Genomic DNA, 23,977 nt, shown 5'->3' on the forward strand with positions numbered 1-23,977 from the left:
ATATATATATATATATATATAGTGCTTAATTTGTAAATAAAACGATGCCGGAATGCAAACAGCGGCATGAGACACTGAGGCCAACAATGTCACCGGATCGCACACAAAACGTAATGCTTAGACACACAAATGTCAAAATAACAAGCCAATTCATTTTTATAAATTACTTTTAAATGATTTACGTGTGTTTTATAAGTGTTTTAAGTGTAGAATCGTTTCTTACCTTATTAGATTTTTAGTATATTATATTTTTATATAATATACAACTACTAAAACAGGGGAATGAACATTTACTTGATGAATTTTAATGTTGCTTTGAGTTTCATGTTGGAAAAGTGCTGGAATTTAGGCTAAAGTAGGCTACTTGAAAATGCTTGAAATTGTAACTACTTCACAACAAATAGCTGTCTGACTGAACAGTTCTCTTGAATTACGTTAACAAATACAAACTTCTTGTAATTCCAAGACGAAACATGAGAGAACATGAAGACGTTAAGATTGGGCGTTTTGAAAATAAACAACCATTAAATGTGATAAAAATTGAATTATTTCAAATAATTTCGAGTATATGTATAAATATTTACCTTAATTAAGTTTAACGTGCTGGGAAATATTGAAATGGACCTTTAAAGTGACGTACAAGTGCTTTAATTCCACCTTGTAAAGGTGTATGAACCCTGCAAACATGATTGTTCATTGTGCTGAGGCGCGGGTCGTGCAAAGTTACAAAATTCGAGAGGTGCCAGTCTAAGACGCATCGCTAAAAGCAGGGTTGCCAACTCTCACGGATTGAGCGTGAGACACACACATTTGACTGTCTTCACACGCTCCCACACCACACTTCCGATTTCTCACGCTGAAAAAAAATCTAGTTTACCTCTGATCCATATCTATGATTCAATGAGTTACTAGTTCGCTCTGGCGCCAACCACTGGCGATGCCACCCCCCCCGTCAACAACTTACGTTGCCCCCCCCCCATGTCAACAATTTTGCACTCGCCATCCCCTCCAGGTTCAAATCTCACTCCGAGCAATCTTGAAAAGTTGCCAACCCTGCTAAAAGGGTGAGCTCTTATGTGATTTGGGAAGCCTGAATGTGGATCTTGTGTTTAAAAAATGTCTTTTATAGAATTATTTATTCAATTAATTGGCTCAACGCAGACAGATTTCTTCATAACTTATAATTAGTAGGCTTCAAAATTACCGGATCGAGGCAGACAGTTCCCGGAACGTACCCTTCAAAATGAAAGATTTCCCGGATCCTGGTGGGTATTCCACGAAGCGAGCTAACTCAGTAAGCCGGGCTTTTTAAGACAAGCCTGGCTCATTTTGCTCAAATTTGGTTCCACGAAAGAGGCTAGACTTGAGCCTTGCTCAGTTACTACAGCAACATATACGTTTGAACTAACCTGCTCCATACCAGGCTAGAGTTGAGGCTTAGCTTAGCGGGACCGCTTCTATTGGCTGAGCAGCGTGATGTCTTAGTAAGGCAACGGTCTTCCGCAAAATTCGAAAGGTTTGTCTTAAGCGCTTCCTTAATATATTCATTAAATTCCCTGGTCACAGAGGCATCCTTCCCATAAAAGAAGCTTTTTCAGAACAGCAATAACTTGGAGTTAAATTTATATGACTTTAACAGATGCTCTTATCCAGAGCACTTACCGAAGTTCATTAAAATTCATTAAATTCAAAACGAATTGAATTCTCCAGGATTTCCAAATGTCATTGGTGCTATAGACTGCACTCACATCAGGATAAAGGCTCCATCTGGACCCATGGAAGCAGACTATGTGAACTGAAAATCATTTCACAGCATCAATGTACAGGTACATGCAAGTTTTGCCTACCCAACAGAAATTGTAAAGCATGTCAGTCCATGGGTTTGAACAACTTTCACCCTTTGTCACTTTTGCCATTGTTCTAGATGGTTTGCACCAGCCAATTTCTATTCTCCAATATTGATGCAAAATGGCCCAGCTCGGTGCATGATATTTCATGCCTCCTCACTGGCACAGAGGTTTGCCCTAGGTAAGAATACTCCAACCACACAAAATAGTGCAGATTTGGCCTCAGTGTTTAACTCTTCTCCTTATAATCGTAGGTGCTTTTCCTGGCTTACTGCTTGGGGATAGGGGTTACCCCTGCCAACCTTTTCTCCTTACCCCATATGCAGACCCTACAACAGATGCCGAAAGGAGGTTCGTGCACATTCAAAGACAAGGGCATGCATTGAGATGGCATTTGCACACACTGTAAAAAATTTCAAGTCTCACCAACTAAAAAAATCTTAGTGACCCGTTGCACCTAATTTTTTTAGTTGGTCTAATTTAAGCTCTGCAAATTGCAAATTTTAAGTTCTGCTGACAACTACAGAATTCAGTCTAATTAAAGAAAATAAGTTGAGCCAACAAAATGTTATATATTAACCAAATACACCTAGTGAGTCCAACAAAATGTTTTATGTTGTTCCAGCTACAATTGTTTAGTTTAGGTAATTATTCATTAGTATCCAAGTTGTCTGAACTATACATTTTATGCTTTATGAAGTAAATTCAAAATATACAGAATATAATTAAGTAATTGTGCATTTTATTTGCATGTCAAAAAGTAAACATAAAATATTACCAAACAGGCATGAGAGCTGCTTTATAAATGTAATAAAAATTGAAACGTCGTCGAGTCAGGAGGACAAGAATGAGCCATGACACAAACGTTAGCTCAATGCTAATTTATTAGCAATACGCTAACGGAAAAAACACACTGGTTCTAAGGGAGGGGGGACACTAACACGCATAAAACACACATCCAGGCAGGGCCGGCGCCAGAACATATACAGTGAGGGAGCGTCAGAAAATTTCGGGGGGCCGAACGTAAGTTGTTGAGCGGGGGGTGGGGGGGGGGGGGGGGGGGCATGTAGCAATTGTTGTAAAATAAATGGGTCTTATTTTTTACATTGAGGGGGCGGGACACCTCCCCCGTGGCGCTGGCCCTGCATCCAGGGAAACGGGAGAACTGACCGCGGAGCTGTATGTGGTTGGAAATAGTATCTAAAAAAGTACTTAATTAGAAATCGATTGGGCTTCAGCAAATGCTTAATTACTACGCAGATCTAGCTAGCTAGGTAGCTAACGTTAGTCCGCATGCTAACAGGTTGCCGACGTGAGGTAAAGTTAAATTCCAAACGGACAGTTAACGCGTGACGGTTAATTAACCGTTAATCGGTAGCTTGTCCTTGCCAACCACAACAGTATTAACACTAACATTACTAAACTCATAGCAAAGTTAAAACACTGAAAAACAACTTGTTGGCTTAGCTCTAGTTTTGATAACTATATGTTTGGAAAATATGTTGAAATACGACCTAGTTCAAAATTCAAACTCAACAAACACCACCAAGTTAGTTGTGTTAGCTTAGTAAAGATCCACATTAACTTCACTCAGTGAACGTTTGAAGTCCTCTAGATAAATGGTGAAACGCTGGGTCTTCATTTTAGTTTTGGTGCAGAAGGCGCCAAGAAAATCTCCTCTCGAGCATGCGCATTAGTTTCACCACTACCACTATTGCTCGCCCAACACAGTTTTTTACTTTGGACTTGACATGTTGACTGAGAACCATAATGCTCATTCACTGAACACAAAATATTAAGTTGAATGGTAAAAATGCAGCAGCTGATGGCACAACTCGTTTTTTTGTTTTTGGAGTAACAATTTTTATGTTTCATGCTTTGCCCACATAAATTTTTATATTCACAGAAGATAAGCAAACAAAGATTTTTTACAGTGCAGTTAAAGAGCAGATTTAACTGCTTGCGCCATCTCAGAGTGACCCCTGAGAGAGCCTGTGACATTATAGCAGCCTGTGCAGTTTTGCACAATGTGGCAATACTGCAAAAAGAAGAAATGCCAAGAGTGCAGTTGGAGCAATGGGAAGATGACATTTTAATTGCAGACCACATGGATGGTAGAGCTGTGAGGGACATGTATGCAAACACTTACTTTAGTTAAGGGAATATTTTGTTTGCATTTGTTCATTAACACAAGACACCTTTTTTTTTGGAAAGAGAAATTTTTTGATTGTCCGCCTGCTCGAGGAAAAATGAGATGAGGAGGGACAAGCGATTCATCCAGTGCAAGCCACCTACTGCCTGACCGGATAAGCCTACACCATGATAGACATTACTACATCTTTTCCTTTTATTTCTTTCTGTCTATATTGTTGTTGTTGTCATGGTGACCGGTGTCGGCCAGAGGAGGATGGGTTTCCCCCCTGAGTCTTGGTTCCTCTCAAGGTTTCTTCCTCATGCAAAAAAACTAGGGAGTTTTTCCTTGCCACTGTCGCCCTTGGTTTGCTCACTGGGGGCTAGGACTCGGCACTTGTAAAGCTGCTTTGTGACAACAACTGTTGTAAAAAGCGCTATATAAATAAAATTTGATTGATTGATTGATATTTCTATCTGTAACTTCATTTAACTACTACTGATGTATGTATGTGTGTATAATGTGTGTAACATGATGGTGCTCTCTGCAAAATGATGTCAGGACACTGCACAGGGTAACTGGTTCTAGGATAATGTGGAATTCTCTGTAACGTGTGTTAGCTGCCTCATCAACCATAACACAGCCACAAGCCTCCACTGAAGTGCCATACCTGGCCTGCTGAATGGCCTCCACCCACTCACTGCAGTCCACATCCTCTTCGGTTCGAAGCTCCAGAGGTTTCTGCCCATCATGGCCAAAGACAACCAGGAAATAATGCTTCATGGAGGACAGGGAAGGACACAGTTAAACACGCACAGCAAGTGACATCTTTGACACTCATACAGGCAGCATTGTCATTAAGTGTGACCAATTTACATTGGTCTTATGGCTGTGTTATGGTTGATGAGGCAGCTAACACACGTTACAGAGAATTCCACATTATCCTAGAACCAGTTACCTTGTGCAGTGTCCTGACATCATTTTGCAAAGATTCTAGAGTCAATACACAGGCATGTGCAGGGTTGCCAACTCTCACGCACTGAGCGTGTATATATATATCAGTATAATATTCTTTCCTGCTAAAGTAACTGCTAAGGTAAAGTAGCTCAGCTATCTTTAATTTATTTATTGTTTATCGTCTTAACTCCACAGCGCTGTTACATAATGCCTGTATTAAGTTATTTAGAATTTGTCTCCGTTGTACTAAACTAGCCACACATTCAACAGTATTGCTAAAAATCAGCACTCCACAGAGCTGTTGTTGTTATTAAGGTACATTAATGTTAATCTCATTAATTTGTTGTAAATAAAATTTACATTGTCCCGGCTCCACCGCTCCATTCCATATATGTAATGCTGCAGGTCGGAGCGCCAGTGGGCGTGGGTAAAGGGCGGAGCATGTGTCAATCATTTTCAATTGCAGCCAATCAGATACTAGACTTTCGTTGTCAATCAATTTGTATCTGATTGGCTGCAGTCGAAAATGATTGACACATGCTCCGCCCTTTAACCACGCCCACCGGGACTCCGGCCTGCAGCATTGCCCTTCTCCTCCATTCCGCGTGTCTTCGGCCAAGATGGTGCAGCATTGAAGATGTGCTGTTGTGGTAGTCAAGGACTATGTTACACCGAATACGTCACTGTATTTTCTGTCTTTTCCTATAGCCCTTTTCTTCACGTACGTTGTCGCTCTTTTCCCTCGCTGCTTCCATATTCCCGCTTCTCAACTAAAAACCTCCGCCGCGTGGGTGACGTAAGCGTGTTGCGCTACATTAAAATTAGTCAGTGCGAAATACCGTTTTAAAATAAACTATTCTTCGAGGCACAGAAAATTACTCTATCACTTTTTGTAATCGAGTAACTCGAATTACTCGAGTAATCGTTTCACCCCTACGTGAGACACACGCATTTGACCGTGAATCGCCACCTCCTCGAGGTTCAAATCTCACCCCAAGCGATCTTCAAAAGTTGGCAACCCTGGGTATGTGAAATCCACAGACTTTTGGATCCAGAGTCCTCTGAGGTAAAGAGTGTACAGGGTTCTAAAGTGAGCTGATCCAATAGACTGAGAGTGTTTATGTACACGCTGTAGAACGTAGGCTTAAGGGCTTGTTTGAATACTATAAGAACAGCAAATACCTGCATCGGAACTGGCTGGCACAATCGTTCACTCCTCAGTGTGCCCAGAGTTATTGAATAACGTGCAAAACTTAACAAGAGCTCTCCGCGTGCTACCGGCGTATCTCTCGGACCGTGAATCAAATGATAGTTGGAGGCAAATTCCGCGACACTTTTAAAGCCATGCCTACCCACGCAAAGTGTCCCAAAAGCTCCACCCTCCCTACCAGGTAAACCCCAGAGAGGCATGTCCACTCTCCTAGCCTGGTATCCTTAGTAGGGGGTCACACAGGTTTATCTGGACCACCATGAATAAGGACATCACTATGCCTGTGAAACTGCCAATTGACTTCTCTGCACCACTGCGGAATGTGGCACAGTGGTGTTTCCAGTTACATTTGATGTTTAAAATGATGTCAGGACAGACTGAAATCAGGTTTTTCTTACACATGAGAACCTGTTAAGTATGATGCATATGTTATTTGCCTGGCCCAAGACAACACAGGCATACAGCAAACCTCTGAACCATTTCACCTGTGTGCACTGCTGCTGTGTGTGTGCGCGCGCTTTGACGTGAACACACCCTTTATGCGTAAGGAACCAAGTTCAGCCGCCAATAAGTAACCAAACGAATCTGAAACTGCGAATAAGTATACCAACTTCAGCGTCGTCCTGGATTGGTGGTTTTGTGATGGAGGAAGAGTTAGCTAGTGGGAATTGGAAACTACACTGTGAGAAACCTGGGATAAAAAATATTTTAAGAAGAGTACCTGCCCTTAACAGTGAGACTCCTGTATGGCTTAGTGGCATGCCAGCAGGACATGGAAATCTTCGCTCGCCTCCTCGTTAAATCGAGCGTGTCTTTGTTAAGGCGTATCCTACCTACCCTGATAGCTGGCTCAGGCTCACGACATTTACTTGCACCGTATGACACCAGAGGTGGGCATTCCAGGTTCAGAAAGTAAAACTCCTTCCCAGGATTTGGTTCAAGCTTGCTGGATCTTCTAATTGGTGCCAGGTAAAATTAGTGGAATCAACACAATCCAGGAAGCCTGAGCAAAATCTTGGTGAGGACTTTTACTTTCTGAACCTGGAATGCCCACCTATGTCCTCTTCTTACAACTCCAGCTGCCAGCTGTTCTTTCTCCAAGTATGTCTCGCTGCAGCCTGCAGGAAGGCGGAGTTGGACATCCAACCCCGCCCACATCCAACTCCACCCTCTAATGCGCTCTCGTGCGCCAACCCACTACTTCTTCATTCAAGAATAACTGTGTGGTACTTGGAAAATACGCATAATACCTCACAAGTGTTCAAGAGACACGTCGTTGCGCTTAAATTACACATACCTCGTTTACTTTGTGTATTGTTCCACGTATGTTATTCATTATTTTTATTTATTGGGTGGCGAACGTAAAATGTTGACGGGGGGTGTAAAATGGACACAAATTAAGTATTATATCGCGATAGATCGATCGCCGGTGGTTGGCGCCAGTGAGAAATCGGATGTGTGGCGTGAGAGCGTGTGAAGACGGTCAAATCCGTGTGTCTCACGCTCAGTGCGTGAGAATTGGCAACCCTGCTACAATTAAATTGGTAATGTTTACTGTTTACTGATAATGTTGGTGATAGAGAAGGGGTATGTTGGTAATGTTGGTAATGGAGAAGGGGTGTAATCAGGGCTTAATTTGAGCTGGATCCTGCCGGAACAGGATCCGGGAACTCTTTCATTTTGAAGGGTGCGTTCCGGGAACTGTCTGCCTCGATCCGGTAACTTTCAAGCCTACCAATTATAAGTTATGAAGAAATCTGTCTGCGTTGAACCAATTAATTGAACAAATAATTCTATAAAATACATTTTTAAACACAAAATCCATATTCCTAAATCACATAAGAGCTCTCCTTTTTAGCTATGCCTTTCCGTGTCTCCCATAAATCTAGTTATACTTTCGTGAGTGACCGTAGCGCGCGACTCCGCACACATCGTGCGCGTCACATTTTTTAGTGTCCTCCTGAAACGATATGTGGTAGTTATAAAGAAACACCCCTCAAACACAGGGGAAGGAACATTTACCTGACCAATTTTAATGTTGTATTGTGTTTCAGATTTGAAAAGTGCTGGAATTTAGGCTAAAGTACTTGAAAATGCACTTAAAATGCACTTCTGCACTTAAAACACTTATAAAACACACGTAAATAGTTCTGGAAGTTCTGTTTACTGGGAGCAAAAACAGTCCGAGTTTCGAACGTAACATGGGCGTGGCTTCGGACTTGAGAAGAGGGTGGAGTTGGATGTGGGCGGAGTTGGATGTGGGCGGGGTTGGATGTCCAACTCCGCCTTCCTGCAGGCTGCAGCGAGAGGCTTCTCCGTCAATCACTAGGGACCGCTTGGTATGAGTCTTCTCATCGAGCTCCTTCACCTGTAGTGCCGTGGCGTCTCCTCACCGCACGCGCGTTCTGCCTTGGCAGCGGCCGCTCGGAAGTTTGCCAAGTGCAGCGAGCTGCACGTGCTGTCTCAACTCATCTGGCAGCGCCAGCAAAGTGTCTGGGTGCCAGTTCTTCCTGTTTGGCCTTTTCCATGGCCACCTCCTTGTTTACTACATTACAATTTCGCTAAAATAACTTCAGATACAATACACTGTAGCTGCGTCCTATAAATGTACACACACACGCGCGAGCGCACAAATAATTACATACAGTGCTGATTCATTCTGACCTTACAATCCAAAATGCATTTTCGAATCGGTGACCTATAATAATATAACTGACGCATCTTACTGCCTTAATTCTAGAGAAAATAAATAATAAAAGAAGAAAGTATGGTACTCACAATCATCAACTGTCAGCGTTCGGTGGGAATTCGAAGGATGTTTTTGCTGATGTTATCTTTGTGGGTGGAGCTACTTTTGGGCGTCGATAAGTTTAGTACACCTGACTATGGGTAACATGTTACATTTCGCGTTGAGAATATAGCCGTGAGGTGGAGCGCTCCGTCTAAACAGGTGAGTTCGTTATTTTTATGATTCGTTTACGCGTTATATTGTCGTAATGGATTACTCCTCTACCGAGTCCAATTACTGTCTTGCAAATTCGTGGCACACAGCGACATATAAACGTAGAACCCAGATCACCGAGCCTAATTTCGTTTAAGGATAGGCATTTGTCTTTGTTTAAAAATGGCTCGACTTCGGTTTGAGTTGCGGTTGACTGAAGCCTCGGAAAAATCCAATTTGCTAAACCCAAACACAACCAACTAGGGAGTAAAAAATCGAGATTATTGTTTTATAAGCGTCTTCATTTTCATTTTTACTTTTTCTACGGTAGAATGTCTGAAAAGCCACCCGGAAGCCCACCTCCTTATGAATCTGAAGATGAATAGTAAGTTGTTGTATTTTAATGTATTAACTTTACAGAACTTATAAAGCAATCTTATTTCACACTATTCTCTGTAGTCTTAATATCCTCTGGTAAATCAACAACCGTAGCTTTTCTTGATTAAAAAAACAAGCAAAAATATATTTGTATATCTAAAACTATATATCTGTTCATTCATAGCAATGTGGTACCCCAACCAGCATACTCCTATTACCCCGATGATGAGTTCCAGCACTTCTACCGCTGGTCATCGCCACCAGGAATCATCAAGATTATGGCAGTTCTCGCCATCATACTCTGTGTGGGAATTTTTGCCTGTGTGGCCTCTACCTTAGCCTGGGACACTACTGGAGGTGTGGCTGGATTTTCTGGCAGCTACGGAGGCTATGGGGGCTATGGGTCATCCAACTACGGGAGCTATGGGGGCAGTGGAACCTCCTTTGGTGGAGGTTTTGGATCAGGACCATATTCTGGCTATGGCTACGGAGTTCTTGGATCGCAGAATGACCCCAGGCAGGCGAAAGGCTTCATGATCTTCATGGCTGTCTTTGTCTTTGCAGCTCTGCTGGTCATATTCATCTTGATGATCTCCCATCAGAGATGGGCCCATAGCAGGAAGTTCTACCTGGCTCTCATAATCTCTTCAGCCATCCTGGCTGTTTTCATGTTTGTTGCCACCATAGTCTACTTGGTTGCAGTTAACCCGATGGCACAAACGTCGGGGTCGGCGATGTATAATCAAATATGGGCTTTATGTTCTCAGTACCAATACCCTCAGGCTGCAGATATGCTGATGAATCAGTACCTGTATCACTACTGTGTGGTCGATCCCCAGGAGGTCAGCACTACAGCATTTTCATTTCTAACATGATAATCTTTTATAAGTCTCAGTGAGCCCCACATGAATTCTTTAAAAGTGTGGTAACTTGTTTTCTCTGTTTTTATTTTTATTCTAGTTTTATTTTAAACTAATTTGCCAGATGGTTAATACACATAAAAAAGCTGTTTTGTTAACTGTTTTAAGAGTAAAAAAAAAAAAAAAAAAAGTTAAATTCAGAGTTTCTCTCCCTCCTGCAGGCGGTCGCCATAGTGTTTGGGTTTTTGATCACTCTGTGCCTTGTCATCATCATGGTCTTTGCCATTAAGACACGTCAGAAAATCAACAGATTTGGCAAGGAGAATATTTTGTGGCGTCGAGAGAAAATTGTGGAAGATCCTAACTCTCCTCAGGACGTGGAGGATTGGGTAAGTGGATTTGTTTTAAGGATCCTTTGAGCAGTTTGGTTTCAGTTTATCAAGTTCAGTTTTGAGCTGCTAGCTTAAAGATTGCTTTGTTTTTAAAGATAGCTATTTAGTGATATGTAATGAGATTATCTTGGATGTAGTACTATGAAAGTAGGAGATTTGGTCGCTTTCTTGATCGTTAAGTGTTGAGAGGTCTGTTTTGATGGCTGCAGTTTCGACTTGCTTGGTGATCACCTGAGACAGGTGGAATGACTGGTTTCTGTGTGCACTGGTTGGGGGAGGGAAATGCGCATGCCTGGTTTCTGGGTGTGATTTGTTGTGACAGTTTCACAGTTGTGGAACTGGTTTGCAGATGGTGTTAGAAATGAGGTAGTGAAAATTTCTAACGAACGTGTTCTTCCTTCTTTCTTTATCATTGAAGTGGCGCTATGGATTATATGAGTAACACTTCCATGATCTGTTCTGACTTTTCAAGAATGTCTATAATATGTGTAACTCTTTGGAATTATCTTTTGTGAACAGTACCAATTTTTGAATCTTAGTAATTATCCTCAGATGTGAATTTCTTTCTCATTTGAGTTTCAGTTGAGAATATCAATCAGATATCAAGTGTAGACTGGTCAAACTAGTACCATATAGGGCAAATATCCAACAGGTGTGTCATTTACCGGTTACATCTGTGTTTTTAACATTGCCTCTCCCACGCCTGTGTAGCATGTGTGTGGGTTGTTTAGTACCTTTGGATGGCTACAAGTCAAAACACGTCTTCCACTTCATAGCCAGAATGCCACCCATATACAAAGTCCAAATTGTGCAATTGTTTTGCTGTCTGTAAATGTTTTACGTGGTTTCATTTTTTACATTCTTAGACATGGTGTATTCAATATTTATAGTCGGAATTCATCTTCCTTTTGTATTCTATCTTTCACTATTTTTCTTAGGTTAACAACGTTTCTGCTGCCCCTGACTTCAGTGAGTATCCCGAGAAGTTTGGCGGCTCAAGGAATTATGTGGATGACAACAATGCAAGCTATGACAAGCCACCTGAGATCAACAGTCTTGTGTAAGTGCTCTTCTGTGAGGTTATGGAGTCCATGCATTTATTCGACTGCACAAGGTATGCAAGAGTCTGTAATGAGTGAGTGAGAGTGTACCGGTGAGTCTACATCTACACGGTGTGTTTTCTTTGCTGTTTTTCGGTGCAGGGGTGATCATCAAGATGTTCCGCTGCAGAGCGCAGCTCCCTATTACAGCAGTTCCGAAGTGGGCAGCTCGGTAAGCCACCCCAAGAAGAGACGCGCCAGGCGCCCCCGCCGTACTGATGCCTACAGCAAGGACGACACAGACTATGCGTCTTCCGGAGATGAGCTTGACGATGAAGATTTCAGCAGGTATGCTTATTCCTCGCATGACCTGGCATTCTTAAAATTGGACACCCGGCCAGGTTGGTGGCCAAGCAAAAATGAAACCAGGGCAAGAGAGCCTCTTAAGAATTTGCTTTTTAAATCATCTGTTTCAGTACACTGTTCCTCATGGTTTCTCAGTCCTGGTCCAGGACTTCCTGTCACGTTTTGGCATTTTCCCTGGCACATCCATTTGTAACTCAGGATCGGCTTGAGAGCTGGATTAGGTTTAGGAGGAGCAGGGGAAACCAGGAAACATTCAGGCCCAACTTGGACAGCAAGATGTATTAATTTCTTCTGATATACTTTCAAATATCAACATGGATAATTCTTTTTATCACAGTGAATTCCCACCCATTGGCCATGTGGACGAGAGGGAGAGTTATAAGCGCGAGTTTGATATCGATCACCAAGAGTACAAGAGCCTACAGGCAGAGCTAGATGAAATTAACAAGAGGTTGGCTGAGGTGGACCGGGAACTTGATGAACTCCAGGAAGGGACACCACAGTTCCTGGTATGAAAATTGGATGGTCTGGGGTGTTTTCGTAATAACTGCCGGATTTTATTTATTTATTTATTTAATTTTGTTATTCCATTTTACTTTAATTGTTACTTTAATTGAACTGAGTTGAGTCAAGCATGGCTTGAAAAATCTTTTGTTTACCTTAGCATTCATATTTTTCTGATTTAAACCAAAAAGGCTTACTGTCTTCTGTGTTATGGTCCCTGATTACCATAATTGGAATAAATAATAATAAAGTGATGTTTCACACATAATTGACCCGTCATTCTCTTGTAATAGGATGCCATGGATGAGTATAATGCACTGAGGGACAAAAAGAAGGTAAGAGTATGCAAAAATTTTAAAGCAGGGGTGCCCATTACGTTGATCGCAATCTACCGGTCGATCTGCACTGACGGTTGTATTTAGATTCACATACATGGTGGCCAATCTGACGTCTAGGGTTTGACACACGCCCACCCCCCTCAAAGGTCGACACACACTGCTAAAAAATAAATAGGTAGATCATTTTGACTTGGTCATCTTATAAGTAGCTCGCAAGCTGAAAACTTGTGGGCACCCCTGTTTTAAAGGATATAAGTAGCATGATGTTTTATAACAACAAATCCCAGAACAATTCACTTGATTTGAAATTGGAAAGTGTTTGAAAATCTAGTTTAGTTATCTCCTTTAGTCCACATAAATAAATAATAATCTAATAAATGCATGTATTATGCATAATAATAAATAATGCAACAGATGGAAACATAACATTGTAATTTGGTGCAGAGGGGCTGTATACAATTGGCCCCGAAAATTAAAATGCATGTGTGTTTCTAAAGAGCGGTGACTATCAGCTCAAGAAGAAGAGATGCAAGTATCTGAAGGCAAAGCTGAACCACATCAAGAGGATGGTGAGCGATTATGACAGCAGAGCGTGAAGGCTGTGAGAAGGTCACCACCCTCCTCCTCCAGGGGGGTCCAGCACATATCCAAAAGCCCTGCTGTTCTTGGACAATGGAAAATCCAGACTTGCTGTTCACGACTTGTGACTTGCTATTCACAGGTGCCACATCTCTCTCTCTCTCTCTCTCTCTCTCTCTCTCTCTCTCTCTCTCTCTCTCTCTCTCTCTCTCTCTCTCTCTCTCTCTCTCTATATATATATATATATATATATATATATATATATAAACTTAGATTTACAATAATAGATTTGAATAGATATATGAATGCCGAAATAATCTTTTGTCAGTTAAGGACAAAAGTAGAAACCAGAGGTGCGGTTGATATTTACACAGCCGTATATTGACTTGAGTAGATCCTGTTCCTTTTACTGTTGGTGGTAACCTGGGTCGTGTTGAGGATACATTACTGCAGATGTTTATGGACCAGATTTATTCAGTTTTAATTCATTCTGTTAACTTATTTATACACAAATGTCTTCCTCTGTTTCTGAGGAAATAGATACAGCTGTATTTTCACTTAATAGGTTGTTTGGGACTTGGTGAATCTTTTAGGGTACAAATTATTATACATACACACATGCTTCTTTTGATGTTGAATGTGCCGTTTACCAAAGCCTGTTTATATTTGTAAATACTTGTCATTTATATATGATGTTTCAGGTTGATACAGTGTAGATTTGTTTTTAATACTCGGTTTCATTAGATCAAATAGTTTTATGTACTATTAATTTTAATGAGTTTTAATTCTCTGTAAAATGTGAATAAATGTCTTTCAATTACAAAAAATATATATACATCTCCGACTCCGTTGTCAAGTCAAAACTGGGATCAGTAGGTTTTTCTCCAAACAATATACAAACACAAAGCCTTAAACATTTTACAGACCAGTTTCACATTGTGCACACATGAATAAACCAATCGTTCTCCCTGGACAGAAGCAGCTTACTCTTTAATGACTGCTTCAGTCAGCATGAGTTCAGCGTGTTTGTGGCATGACTGTAGTGTTGGATCAGGAGGAAGAAACTATCCCGACACCAAGACAATGGAGGCCTGGTTCCTGAGCACAGGTTCTAGAGTGTTCAATAAAGCTGCATTTATGAGTTAACCCATGTGGTAAAACAGCATTGAGTTGAAGTAACATTTTTGGTTTAGTGAAATCTCTCCATTATCTAAACTCTTGTTCTATATTTGTGTATAATTTTGCATTTTGTTCTGTGTATGATAGTAGTCAATGTGGAAATTATTGCTTTAAAAAAAAGAATTTGTTAGCGAAAAAGTCTCTAGAATGACAGGACGCAATTCTGTGAGAGACAGACCTCTACTCAATCTTCCTTTGAAATGTACAGCCTCTAGGACAAATCACAACTCACTGAGGGTGAACCTTCTTCAATCAGTTCAAGTTAATCCTACAAAGACATGTCAAGTTTGTAATTGTGCCTTCAGCTTCTTCCACTAGTATAAATACTGGTCACAAACGTTGCAGAATCATTGGAAAGTTGTCAGGCCCGCTGGATGCTATGAACTTTAAGCCACTCTGCTAGTACGGAAGCATTCTTGTCCATCCACCGAATATTTTCCTCAATATTGTCCAAAGCCTGCTGGACACTGCGCAATCTCACACCCATGTCATCTCGCAGCGAACTGAAGAACGCCTGTACCTGTGGGGACATGTGAGGGACACAGGAATGTAGGACTATATACAAAGCTTAAATATTTAGGAATGACTTTCCAGAAACTACGTTAACTAAGGCATACAGTAAATTTTCATTTGGCAATTTCTACTGTAAAATTTCATTTAGGCATGGCGTAATGTGATTAAACACTTTACTGATCCATTATAATCTTTTATATATTTGGAAGTAAGTCTACCTCATTTAGCATTTCCCTGGTTGAGTACTGATTGGTCACTCCCACAACCATGCGTGAGATAGAGGAGGAGCCAAGATCAAACCTGCAGGAGAAACAAGCTAAAAAGTCAAAATTGCTACAATTGTGATCAGTGTGGTTTTTAATCAAGCACCAGCACACTGGATTTCAACATTAACAACACATGCAGTTAAACGGGATTTAACGAGGCAGAGTGTCTCATTAATTATGCAAATAATTTATATAAAAAACATTGGCTCTTGGAAAGTCAGGCTTAACAATTCAATTGCTAAATGGTAACGTCAGCATGGACTGCAAGTACGCACTTCTTAACCAGTTCCTGCCAGTTGGATCGTAGGAAGTCCCAGGCTATTTTGTAGGCTTTGGGGTTTTTACTGACACTAATAAGAAGAGATGGCAGTTCATGGGTCTTAAGTACTTCTCCTTTTAAACCCTTCTCCAGCAGCCTAGAGTGTAAAGACAAACACATGATCTACAGTAATATTCATGTTAAAGCACTTTCCAAACACTATGTATTTGCTTGACAAGTCCGGACCAACCACTGTATCTTGTGAGCTAGTGGGCTGTAGGACAATGCTGCTTTGATCTGAGTCTTCTCAGAAGGGTACATCGTGCGGCTGTATTTTTCCAGAAGAAAGTCCCAACCTTCATCTGTCCTTGCCCCTTCCGTGTACACCACCAACCGGACGTCAGCTGGCAACCTGAGGGTAATAATGCAAAGCAGAAAGCCCAGGTCCACAGGAGCTGTCAGCGTTCGGCGCTCAAAGACCGGGAAGTGGAAGTGGACACGTGGCCAGAGGCGAACACTAACCTCATCTCGCCGTCCGACTCTTTCCATTTGCGGAAGAGGTCCTGTGCGGTGCGTACGCAGGGTGTGTGGCGGCGTATGCAGGCAAACAGGAGCAGGTAGTTACGCAACACCCTCTCTGACACCGACCCTTCATCATTCCACTGCTGCACATCGATCAGGCCCTGGAACAGCTGAACTAAATAGCCCTGCAAACAGGGTTTGTGCAGGCAATGTGTTTACTGCCTAACAGACTGCACCACCCCAATAAAGGAACATGCCTCTCAAAATAGCTAGTAATGAATAACAATAAAGTTCAACATGGTTTGAGACCTGTGAAAGACTGTAAGCTTTAATAAGCGACTTCATTTGCCCTTGCAATTATTCAAAGGCTTAAAGCTGGCTTCAGTATTAATCTAGATATCTAGGTTATCTAGCTTGTGAATATTGTTTGTCAATTGTGTTATTTCTTCACCTTCAGCTGCTGTCCCAGCTCAGCCATGTCACGTTTCTCCATGAGTTTGTAGAGAGGCACGAGCTCACCAAAGCCCTGCGTCACTGGCATGATCTCCACCTCATGCCTCAGGTATGTGCTCAGACTCAGGGCCCTGTCCAGGGGCACTTTGCCGATGCTGAGATAATCAAGAGACAAGACGAGACATCTTGAGTCAAAGGTAGCAAGACACTGTCTCAAATAACGGCTCCTTTATGCTGAACATAAATATGAATATATTCTTATCTCCGTCTAAACTAGGTTGTCAGCTAAAATGTTAAGCATTGATGTTGTGCAATCTTGCTTTTGCAAAAACCTGTGATAATGGATTGCACCTGACCAGCTGGAAGATGTTGTGAATAAGGCTGGCTCTGTCGTTTCCGCTGAATACTGTGTGGTTAAGCTGGAGCTGCCTAATCAGAGAGTCCCAGCCTCTGTCCTTGTAATGGACTATGTAGTACCCACGCATGTCCACGTTGAACTTGATCCACTCCACTTCAGTTGGCAAATATAACACATCTGGAAAAAAACAGGGCCCAAACTTTATTAGAGATTGTATGGTCTGAAGTGTAGTTCTCACACCACCTCTTCTGTCAGTGTGGTACAAACCATTTCTAGTTTTTAGCAGAAAACGCTGAACTGAACTGGAGCTGCTAGTAATGTAGGTCAAGGGTACTTGCCACAGGAAACTTTGAAGGGGGAGGAACAGGAGAATAAATACATTTAAGACATTGCACAATTATCAGTTTCAGTAAAAAAAAAAAACACAACAGGTAGGAACACACTGCATTATCTTGCCTGGAGTTCTTTGAAGAATCTGACCCTTTGAGGTACCTCTCCTGTTTCAGTCTGACCTCTCGACCTTTAACCTCCACACTGATCATGGGAAACCCCTCTTGCAGTGTCCAGGTATCCATGATAGCCTTCACGTTCAGGTCATCATCCATGTACCATTTCTGTCAAATACAATTCTAATGTAATGGTAAGGTCCCAAGGCTCCTAATTTAAAACTCAGTCATAACAACAAGCTTTATTCAGTCATGCAGATGTATGTAATGCATGGAAGAGACATAGCTGTTTTAAAATGATTCAGTGACATACAGAGGCAGACGTTCTGGACTTTCTGTCCGAGCAGAAACCAGCCATTTTCCACTGACCCACATCTAAGTCATCTGAATAACAAACCTAAAAGAAATACACAAATAAATAACATCTTCCTCTGGAATTTCAAATTTATCCTACAAATGAAAAAAGAAAGCTAGCCAGATGTCAAGTACTGTGTACTCACTAACACTGTCTTCATGTGCAGCACATATTAACTTACATTTGTCAGACTGTGCCACAGGTGGTCATTCACAGTGTTCTGGTAGCTGTGGTCTTTCAGGTAGCGTATAATACCAATTTCAAAGACTTCCGGGGTCAGAAAATCTCGTAGCATGTTCAAAACACATGCTCCCTTAAGAAAATATATAGAAATCTAGTTATAATAGAGTAAAGAGTTTAATGGTTGTGAAAACACACACACACACACACACACACACACACACACACACTGTACCTCTACCACAAACACTGCCACTGTACCTTCTGATAAGACACATCATCAAACATTTCCCTTATCTCTGCTGGATTCTCCACAGGTGTAGAGATGGGGTGGGAGGAGCTTAAAGAGTCTACGCCCATGGCAGTAAAACACTTATCCAGGAAATAGTCATTCTAAAGTAGAAACAGTTTTTTGTGCATGATACAAACATTTTAATATTCTGTCTTTGATTACACCACTATCAATAACACAGTGAAGAAAATGATCAGTCTCACCACTTGCAGCTCAGGGTAGGTGATGTTAACGGACAGAAACTCCATGAACTTGGCAAAACCCTCGTTTAACCAGAGATCATTCCACCACTGCATTGTTACCAGGTTTCCAAACCACTGCAGAAGAGAAACAAAATGCAGCTAAACGGACAGGAACGCATGTTCAGACATAAGACAAACAGAAAACCCTAGATACACAACCCTAGATACACAATCCTAGATACACACAACCCCAGATACACAACCTGATGGGCGAGCTCATGGGCGATGACTTTGGTGATACCCAATTTGTCTGAGGTGGACGAATGTTGAGGGTCAAAGAGGAGCCCTGACTCTCTGTATGTGGTCAATCCCCAGTTTTCCATAGCTCCCGACTGGAAGTCTGGGATTGCTGCAAGATCTGTGGACAACAGTTCAACAGGCCAGTTTATATGAAATTCAAATATACATATAGGTTTGAGTTTATATGCAGTTACACTACACAATGAAATTCTAACTGCATATTCTCCAAAAGTAAGAAGAGTCTAGGTAAGTCCAAACTAGAATATGAAGACCAGTACCTGTACAAAGTTAAATATTATAAGTATGTGAAGTTGCCTGTAATAAAGTTGTTTGTATTGTGGTGTGTGAAGAGTTAAGAGTATGAATGTGAGTGGTGAAGAGTGCAGTTCAACTATGGACATCTGGGTGGTGTGTTGGTGTTGTGTGGCATTTGTATGTTTTTTGTAATTGATGTGTGTTGCTGGACAAGTGAATTTTCCCCTTGGGGATTATTAAAGTATCATCTAATCTAATCTAATCTAATTCAGTTTGTAGTGTGTGGGCCCTAAGCAGGGCCTGCGCCACTGGGGGGGGGAACACACCTCAGGCGAGGTGTCCCGCCCCCTCAATGTAAATAATAAGACCCATTTATTTTACAAATCCACAATACCCCCCCCCCCCCCCCCCCCCCACTCAACAACTTACGTTTGCAACGCCAAAATTTTCTGACGCCCCCCCACTGTATATGTTCTGGCCCTAAGGATTCTTAGGGCCCTGGCCCTAAGAGACTTCACCAGTTCAGTGGGTAGTGTGTGGGCCCTAAGAGACTTCACCAGTTCAGTGGGTAGTGTGCGGGGCCCTAAGAGACTTCACGAGTTCAGTGGGTAGTGTGTGGGCCCTAAGAGACTTCACCAGTTCAGTGGGTAGTGTGTGGGCCCTAAGAGACTTCACCAGTTCAGTGGGTAGTGTGTAGGCCCTAAGAGACTTCACCAGTTCAGTGGGTAGTGTGTGGGCCCTAAGAGACTTCACCAGTTCAGTGGGTAGTGTGCGGGGCCCTAAGAGACTTCACCAGTTCAGTGGGTAGTGTGTGGGCCCTAAGAGACTTCACCAGTTCAGTGGGTAGTGTGCGGGGCCCTAAGAGACTTCACCAGTTCAGTGGGTAGTGTGTGGGCCCTAAGAGACTTCACCAGTTCAGTGGGTAGTGTGTGGGCCCTAAGAGACTTCACCAGTTCAGTGGGTAGTGTGTGGGCCCTAAGAGACTTCACCAGTTCAGTGGGTAGTGTGTGGGCCCTAAGAGACTTCACCAGTTCAGTGGGTAGTGTGTAGGCCCTAAGAGACTTCACCAGTTCAGTGGGTAGTGTGTGAGCCCTAAGAGACTTCACCAGTTCAGTGGGTAGTGTGTGGGCCCTAAGAGACTTCACGAGTTCAGTGGGTAGTGTGTGGGCCCTAAGAGACTTCACGAGTTCAGTGGGTAGTGTGTGGGCCCTAAGAGACTTCACCAGTTCAGTGGGTAGTGTGTGGGCCCTAAGAGACTTCACCAGTTCAGTGGGTAGTGTGTGGGCCCTAAGAGACTTCACCAGTTCAGTGGGTAGTGTGTGGGCCCTAAGAGACTTCACCAGTTCAGTGGGTAGTGTGCGGGGCCCTAAGAGACTTCACCAGTTCAGTGGGTAGTGTGTGGGGCCCTAAGAGACTTCACCAGTTCAGTGGGTAGTGTGTGGGGCCCTAAGAGACTTCACCAGTTCAGTGGGTAGTGTGTGGGGCCCTAAGAGACTTCACCAGTTCAGTGGGTAGTGTGTGGGCCCTAAGAGACTTCACCAGTTCAGTGGGTAGTGTGTGGGGCCCTAAGAGACTTCACCAGTTCAGTGGGTAGTGTGTGGGGCCCTAAGAGACTTCACCAGTTCAGTGGGTAGTGTGTGGGGCCCTAAGAGACTTCACCAGTTCAGTGGGTAGTGTGTGGGGCCCTAAGAGACTTCACCAGTTCAGTGGGTAGTGTGTGGGGCCCTAAGAGACTTCACCAGTTCAGTGGGTAGTGTGTGGGGCCCTAAGAGACTTCACCAGTTCAGTGGGTAGTGTGTGGGCCCTAAGAGACTTCACCAGTTCAGTGGGTAGTGTGTGGGGCCCTAAGAGACTTCACCAGTTCAGTGGGTAGTGTGTGGGGCCCTAAGAGACTTCACCAGTTCAGTGGGTAGTGTGTGGGGCCCTAAGAGACTTCACCAGTTCTGCATCATGAAAAAGTGCAGCATCAGCTTTCTTTTTACAAGTGTTATAGTATCTTATTCAATTTAACACATTACAGTGACATTGACCTGTACACTGTACATTGTACATTGTACATGATCAGCATGAAACAAGATTATACTGTAACGGAACTGACAGAGCACCAGAACACACCTTGTTTGGGCAGTGGATATGGGATGTCAAAGTAGTCGTCATAAAAGTCGAGCAGAGTTACTGCTGTGTTCAGGGCGTATACTGCCTGATCGATCTTCTCTGGAACTGTGTACACTGACACCTAGACAAAGGACAAATACGCTTACCAAGAGCGTAGCTGAAGTAAGCTGTAGTATTATGAGAGGGTAAAGAAGGAAACATCAACACACCTTAACTCCATGATGGCTTCTCTTACTGACCGAGAGGAAATCGCACACTATAAAGGCCACTAGATATGTGCTCATCTTCACACTGACATCATAGCGATCCTCCAACAAGCCGTCCGCAAGCTCCACAGTTTCCAGCTTTGGAGAAGAAAAAAGCTTTTATATTAAACATATGCAAATTATCAAACAATATATTTAGCAAGGCCGGCTGTCTATACATTAGGCATGTTGGATATGGATATATGCTTTGGCTCTCGGCGAATCCGAATGGAAAAGTTGGCTTTGAAGGACGGTTCATCAAAACAAGGAAAGGCAGCTCGGGCATGTGTGGGTTCAAACTGCGTGGATGCCAACGACCTGAAAAGGACATCAGTTAATGTTTTTGTATAATTTGTTGTTTTATGCTGCAAAGTCATTCCAGATAACAAAGAGTTTTCAAAATTGTGTATATATATATATATATATATATATATATATATATATATATATATATATATTTCTTACCGAACTTCACCACTGCGCGTGGTGTATGAACCTTTGTAAAAGCCATGAAAAGTATCAGACAGGTTCGCTGAGAATTCCAACTGTATGATATGGGTGCCCCTAGTAATTGTAAAGCCTTCGGGAAACAGTGCGATCTGCTCGTAGAGTTCAGACTCGCGCACGTGAAGGTGATGAGGATGTCTGGATCCTAAAATAACTGCTCTTGAGATTTGAAGGTTCTTGCTGTGAAGAACGATGTTCTTGGTTTCCTGCTGCACCTCTACATGAATCTGTACAGTTCCAGTAAAGTTAAATGAAGTCAGGTTTGGGTGGATTAGGAGATCATATAGAAGTGGTTTAACAGTATTCGTCAATCTAATTTGCCATGCGAACGCCGGACCAGCTGTATCCACATTGTCAAATGCAGGATTTTCACGATCTCTGGCATCAAGTGTAGGGACGAGGGAAATGAAAAACAAAATGTTTAGCTGCCACATGTTATAGATGAAGTAGATGAAGATGAAGCCTTCTCTGGAAGTCTGCTGGAAAAAAAAACATTTAAGTGGGTGAACATTATCTACCTGATAGGTACGCGAATGATGCAGGAAACGTGAATGAAAAGTCTTAACAATTCCCTTGTGGCTTTTAAAACGACGCATTGTTTTTAATGAAAAGAACAAACCTGAATACTGACGCTGCCATTCACGAGGTGTTGGGTGAAAGTGAAAGTAAAGGACTTCCGTAACCTTTCATTTTCGAGGTGAGACGGACAAAGAATAAAATATCTGTCTGTTTCGCCACCATGGCCTGTTCAGGATATTATAAAAAATACCTGACCAAAGGATTGAAAAGCCTTTCGTTCGTTATCTCGTAAAGCAAATTGAGGTTATTTCAGGCGCCAGAGAAACATTAGGAAATAGCGCCCTCTGTCGTAAAAAAATATGGTGCTCCAGGAAATAAATTGTGCTGCCTTGTTGACGACACGACAAAATCGGTTTGCATAATTGTAATTTTTAGTTTCTTTTCTTTAAAATCACTAAACCTTCCAAGATGTATAACGCATTGACTGTAGTAGTAGTATTATTATTGTAAGTGTAGTAATTATAATAATATTATTAATAACAATAATGATCTTTTTAATGTCTCTCTTAATATATGGCTTCATTTTGTAGTCTGTTCATTGCTCCAGATGGCAGCCCAAGATCACAAATCAGATTACTTGTCCTAAAACAAACAATAGACCTTAACAAGGCTTTCAACTTCTTAGCTGTCTATATAATTAATATTCAATAAGACACTGGTATTCAGTGTTATAGGAATCCATTTGATTTAAATATATAACTGAACAATTACAATTTAGAGTGAATCTTACAATTGTTCGTGTTCCTATCTACATAACGTGAATCTGATAAAAGTTTTGTTCCACCGTAAGCGTCCGCGTATCTGTATCATCGGTACCAGTTTTGCACGCTGTCATGCAGAATGGCTGTTTCAGCGTTGCCATGTTCACTCGGCACACATGGTAACACAGGCTATATATAGCCGGGCAGCCCAGCGTACTGGGAGCAGGGTTTCTTCCTGCGAACATAGAAACCCTCTCTAGTGCAACCCCCCGCCCCCGGATTGCTAGGTTGTAGCTCCAGTCCCGTTCACGTATTGCTGTGAACCTGATTCTATTGCTTATGGCAATGGAGAGTTTATGAAGCAGAGCTTTGCATGCTTCAGTAGAAAGAAGTGTTAGTGGCTTCATTGGTTCATATTACTCTATGTAGCTTACACAAAAGACGGAAACAACACATTGAACTGAATTTGTCAAGCCTTAAATAGCAAGCTACCGCTCTCGTCCAAACTGAAAGGGTGCTGTGTTCACCTTTTGACTTTCCCCAAATATGCGGAATGTGTCGATTGTAAGCAATTAAGCTTTGTAAGTGTATGTGTGAGAAAGGAATCAGTACGATTAGTATGAATGTTTCTCTGTGGTTGGAGATGAACTCTACCTGACCCCAAATCCCACCATCACCACCTGCACTGCACGCTGGTTACAGAACTACAGAACCACCCTAATGATGA

General features: G+C 42.2%; 2 protein-coding genes and 2 long non-coding RNA genes across 5 annotated transcripts; 2 read left to right on the forward strand and 2 right to left on the reverse strand.

Moving 5' to 3' along the window:
• Positions 1-218: 218 nt before the first annotated feature.
• Positions 219-2,741, forward strand: LOC143487620 (uncharacterized). Its single transcript, XR_013124312.1, has 2 exons — positions 219-2,028; positions 2,102-2,741. It is a non-coding gene; the product is annotated as an uncharacterized LOC143487620 (long non-coding RNA).
• LOC143487619 (uncharacterized) lies at positions 2,454-9,068 on the reverse strand. Its single transcript, XR_013124311.1, has 2 exons — positions 8,924-9,068; positions 2,454-4,755 (listed from the first exon to the last, which is right to left on the reverse strand). It is a non-coding gene; the product is annotated as an uncharacterized LOC143487619 (long non-coding RNA).
• oclna (occludin a) lies at positions 8,995-14,374 on the forward strand. The gene is made up of 9 exons (XM_076986653.1): positions 8,995-9,095; positions 9,418-9,471; positions 9,649-10,306; positions 10,546-10,713; positions 11,655-11,776; positions 11,919-12,104; positions 12,460-12,631; positions 12,920-12,961; positions 13,462-14,374. Exons 2-9 carry the CDS (start codon positions 9,419-9,421, stop codon positions 13,558-13,560), a joined length of 1,500 nt encoding a protein of 499 aa, XP_076842768.1. The 5' UTR covers positions 8,995-9,095; position 9,418; the 3' UTR covers positions 13,561-14,374.
• Positions 14,294-22,815, reverse strand: erap1a (endoplasmic reticulum aminopeptidase 1a). Of its 2 annotated transcripts, none has more exons than XM_076986650.1 (19): positions 22,590-22,815; positions 21,929-22,446; positions 21,643-21,781; positions 21,428-21,562; positions 21,219-21,339; positions 18,812-18,966; positions 18,570-18,683; positions 18,336-18,467; positions 18,076-18,207; positions 17,853-17,936; positions 17,550-17,707; positions 17,361-17,440; positions 17,087-17,270; positions 16,734-16,890; positions 16,283-16,467; positions 16,011-16,172; positions 15,777-15,917; positions 15,454-15,535; positions 14,294-15,242 (listed from the first exon to the last, which is right to left on the reverse strand). In XM_076986650.1, exons 2-19 carry the CDS (start codon positions 22,402-22,404, stop codon positions 15,084-15,086), a joined length of 2,796 nt encoding a protein of 931 aa, XP_076842765.1. In that variant the 5' UTR covers positions 22,405-22,446; positions 22,590-22,815; the 3' UTR covers positions 14,294-15,083. The 2 variants fall into 2 exon arrangements, with proteins under 2 accessions (XP_076842765.1, XP_076842766.1); XM_076986651.1 differs by having other exon boundaries at positions 21,929-22,449.
• Positions 22,816-23,977: the final 1,162 nt, after the last annotated feature.

The sequence above is a fragment of the Brachyhypopomus gauderio genome, unplaced genomic scaffold (assembly GCF_052324685.1).
Source record: "Brachyhypopomus gauderio isolate BG-103 unplaced genomic scaffold, BGAUD_0.2 sc47, whole genome shotgun sequence".
NCBI classification, from domain to species: Eukaryota; Metazoa; Chordata; class Actinopteri; order Gymnotiformes; family Hypopomidae; genus Brachyhypopomus; species Brachyhypopomus gauderio.

Bases quoted from the DNA above. Each gene is read 5' to 3' on its own strand.
- oclna (XM_076986653.1), top strand. From the start codon at position 9,419: ATGTCTGAAAAGCCACCCGGAAGCCCACCTCCTTATGAATCTGAAGAT. The intron at 9,472-9,648 runs GTAAGTTGTTGT...GTTCATTCATAG, and splicing joins TATGAATCTGAAGATGAATA to CAATGTGGTACCCCAACCAG. The intron at 10,714-11,654 runs GTAAGTGGATTT...TATTTTTCTTAG, and splicing joins CTCAGGACGTGGAGGATTGG to GTTAACAACGTTTCTGCTGC.
- erap1a (XM_076986650.1), bottom strand. From the start codon at position 22,404: ATGTGGCAGCTAAACATTTTGTTTTTCATTTCCCTCGTCCCTACACTT. The intron at 17,441-17,549 runs GCAAGATAATGC...CCCCCTTCAAAG, and splicing joins GATTCTTCAAAGAACTCCAG to TTTCCTGTGGCAAGTACCCT. The intron at 16,468-16,733 runs GTGAAGAAATAA...CCCTGTTTGCAG, and splicing joins AGCTGGGACAGCAGCTGAAG to GGCTATTTAGTTCAGCTGTT.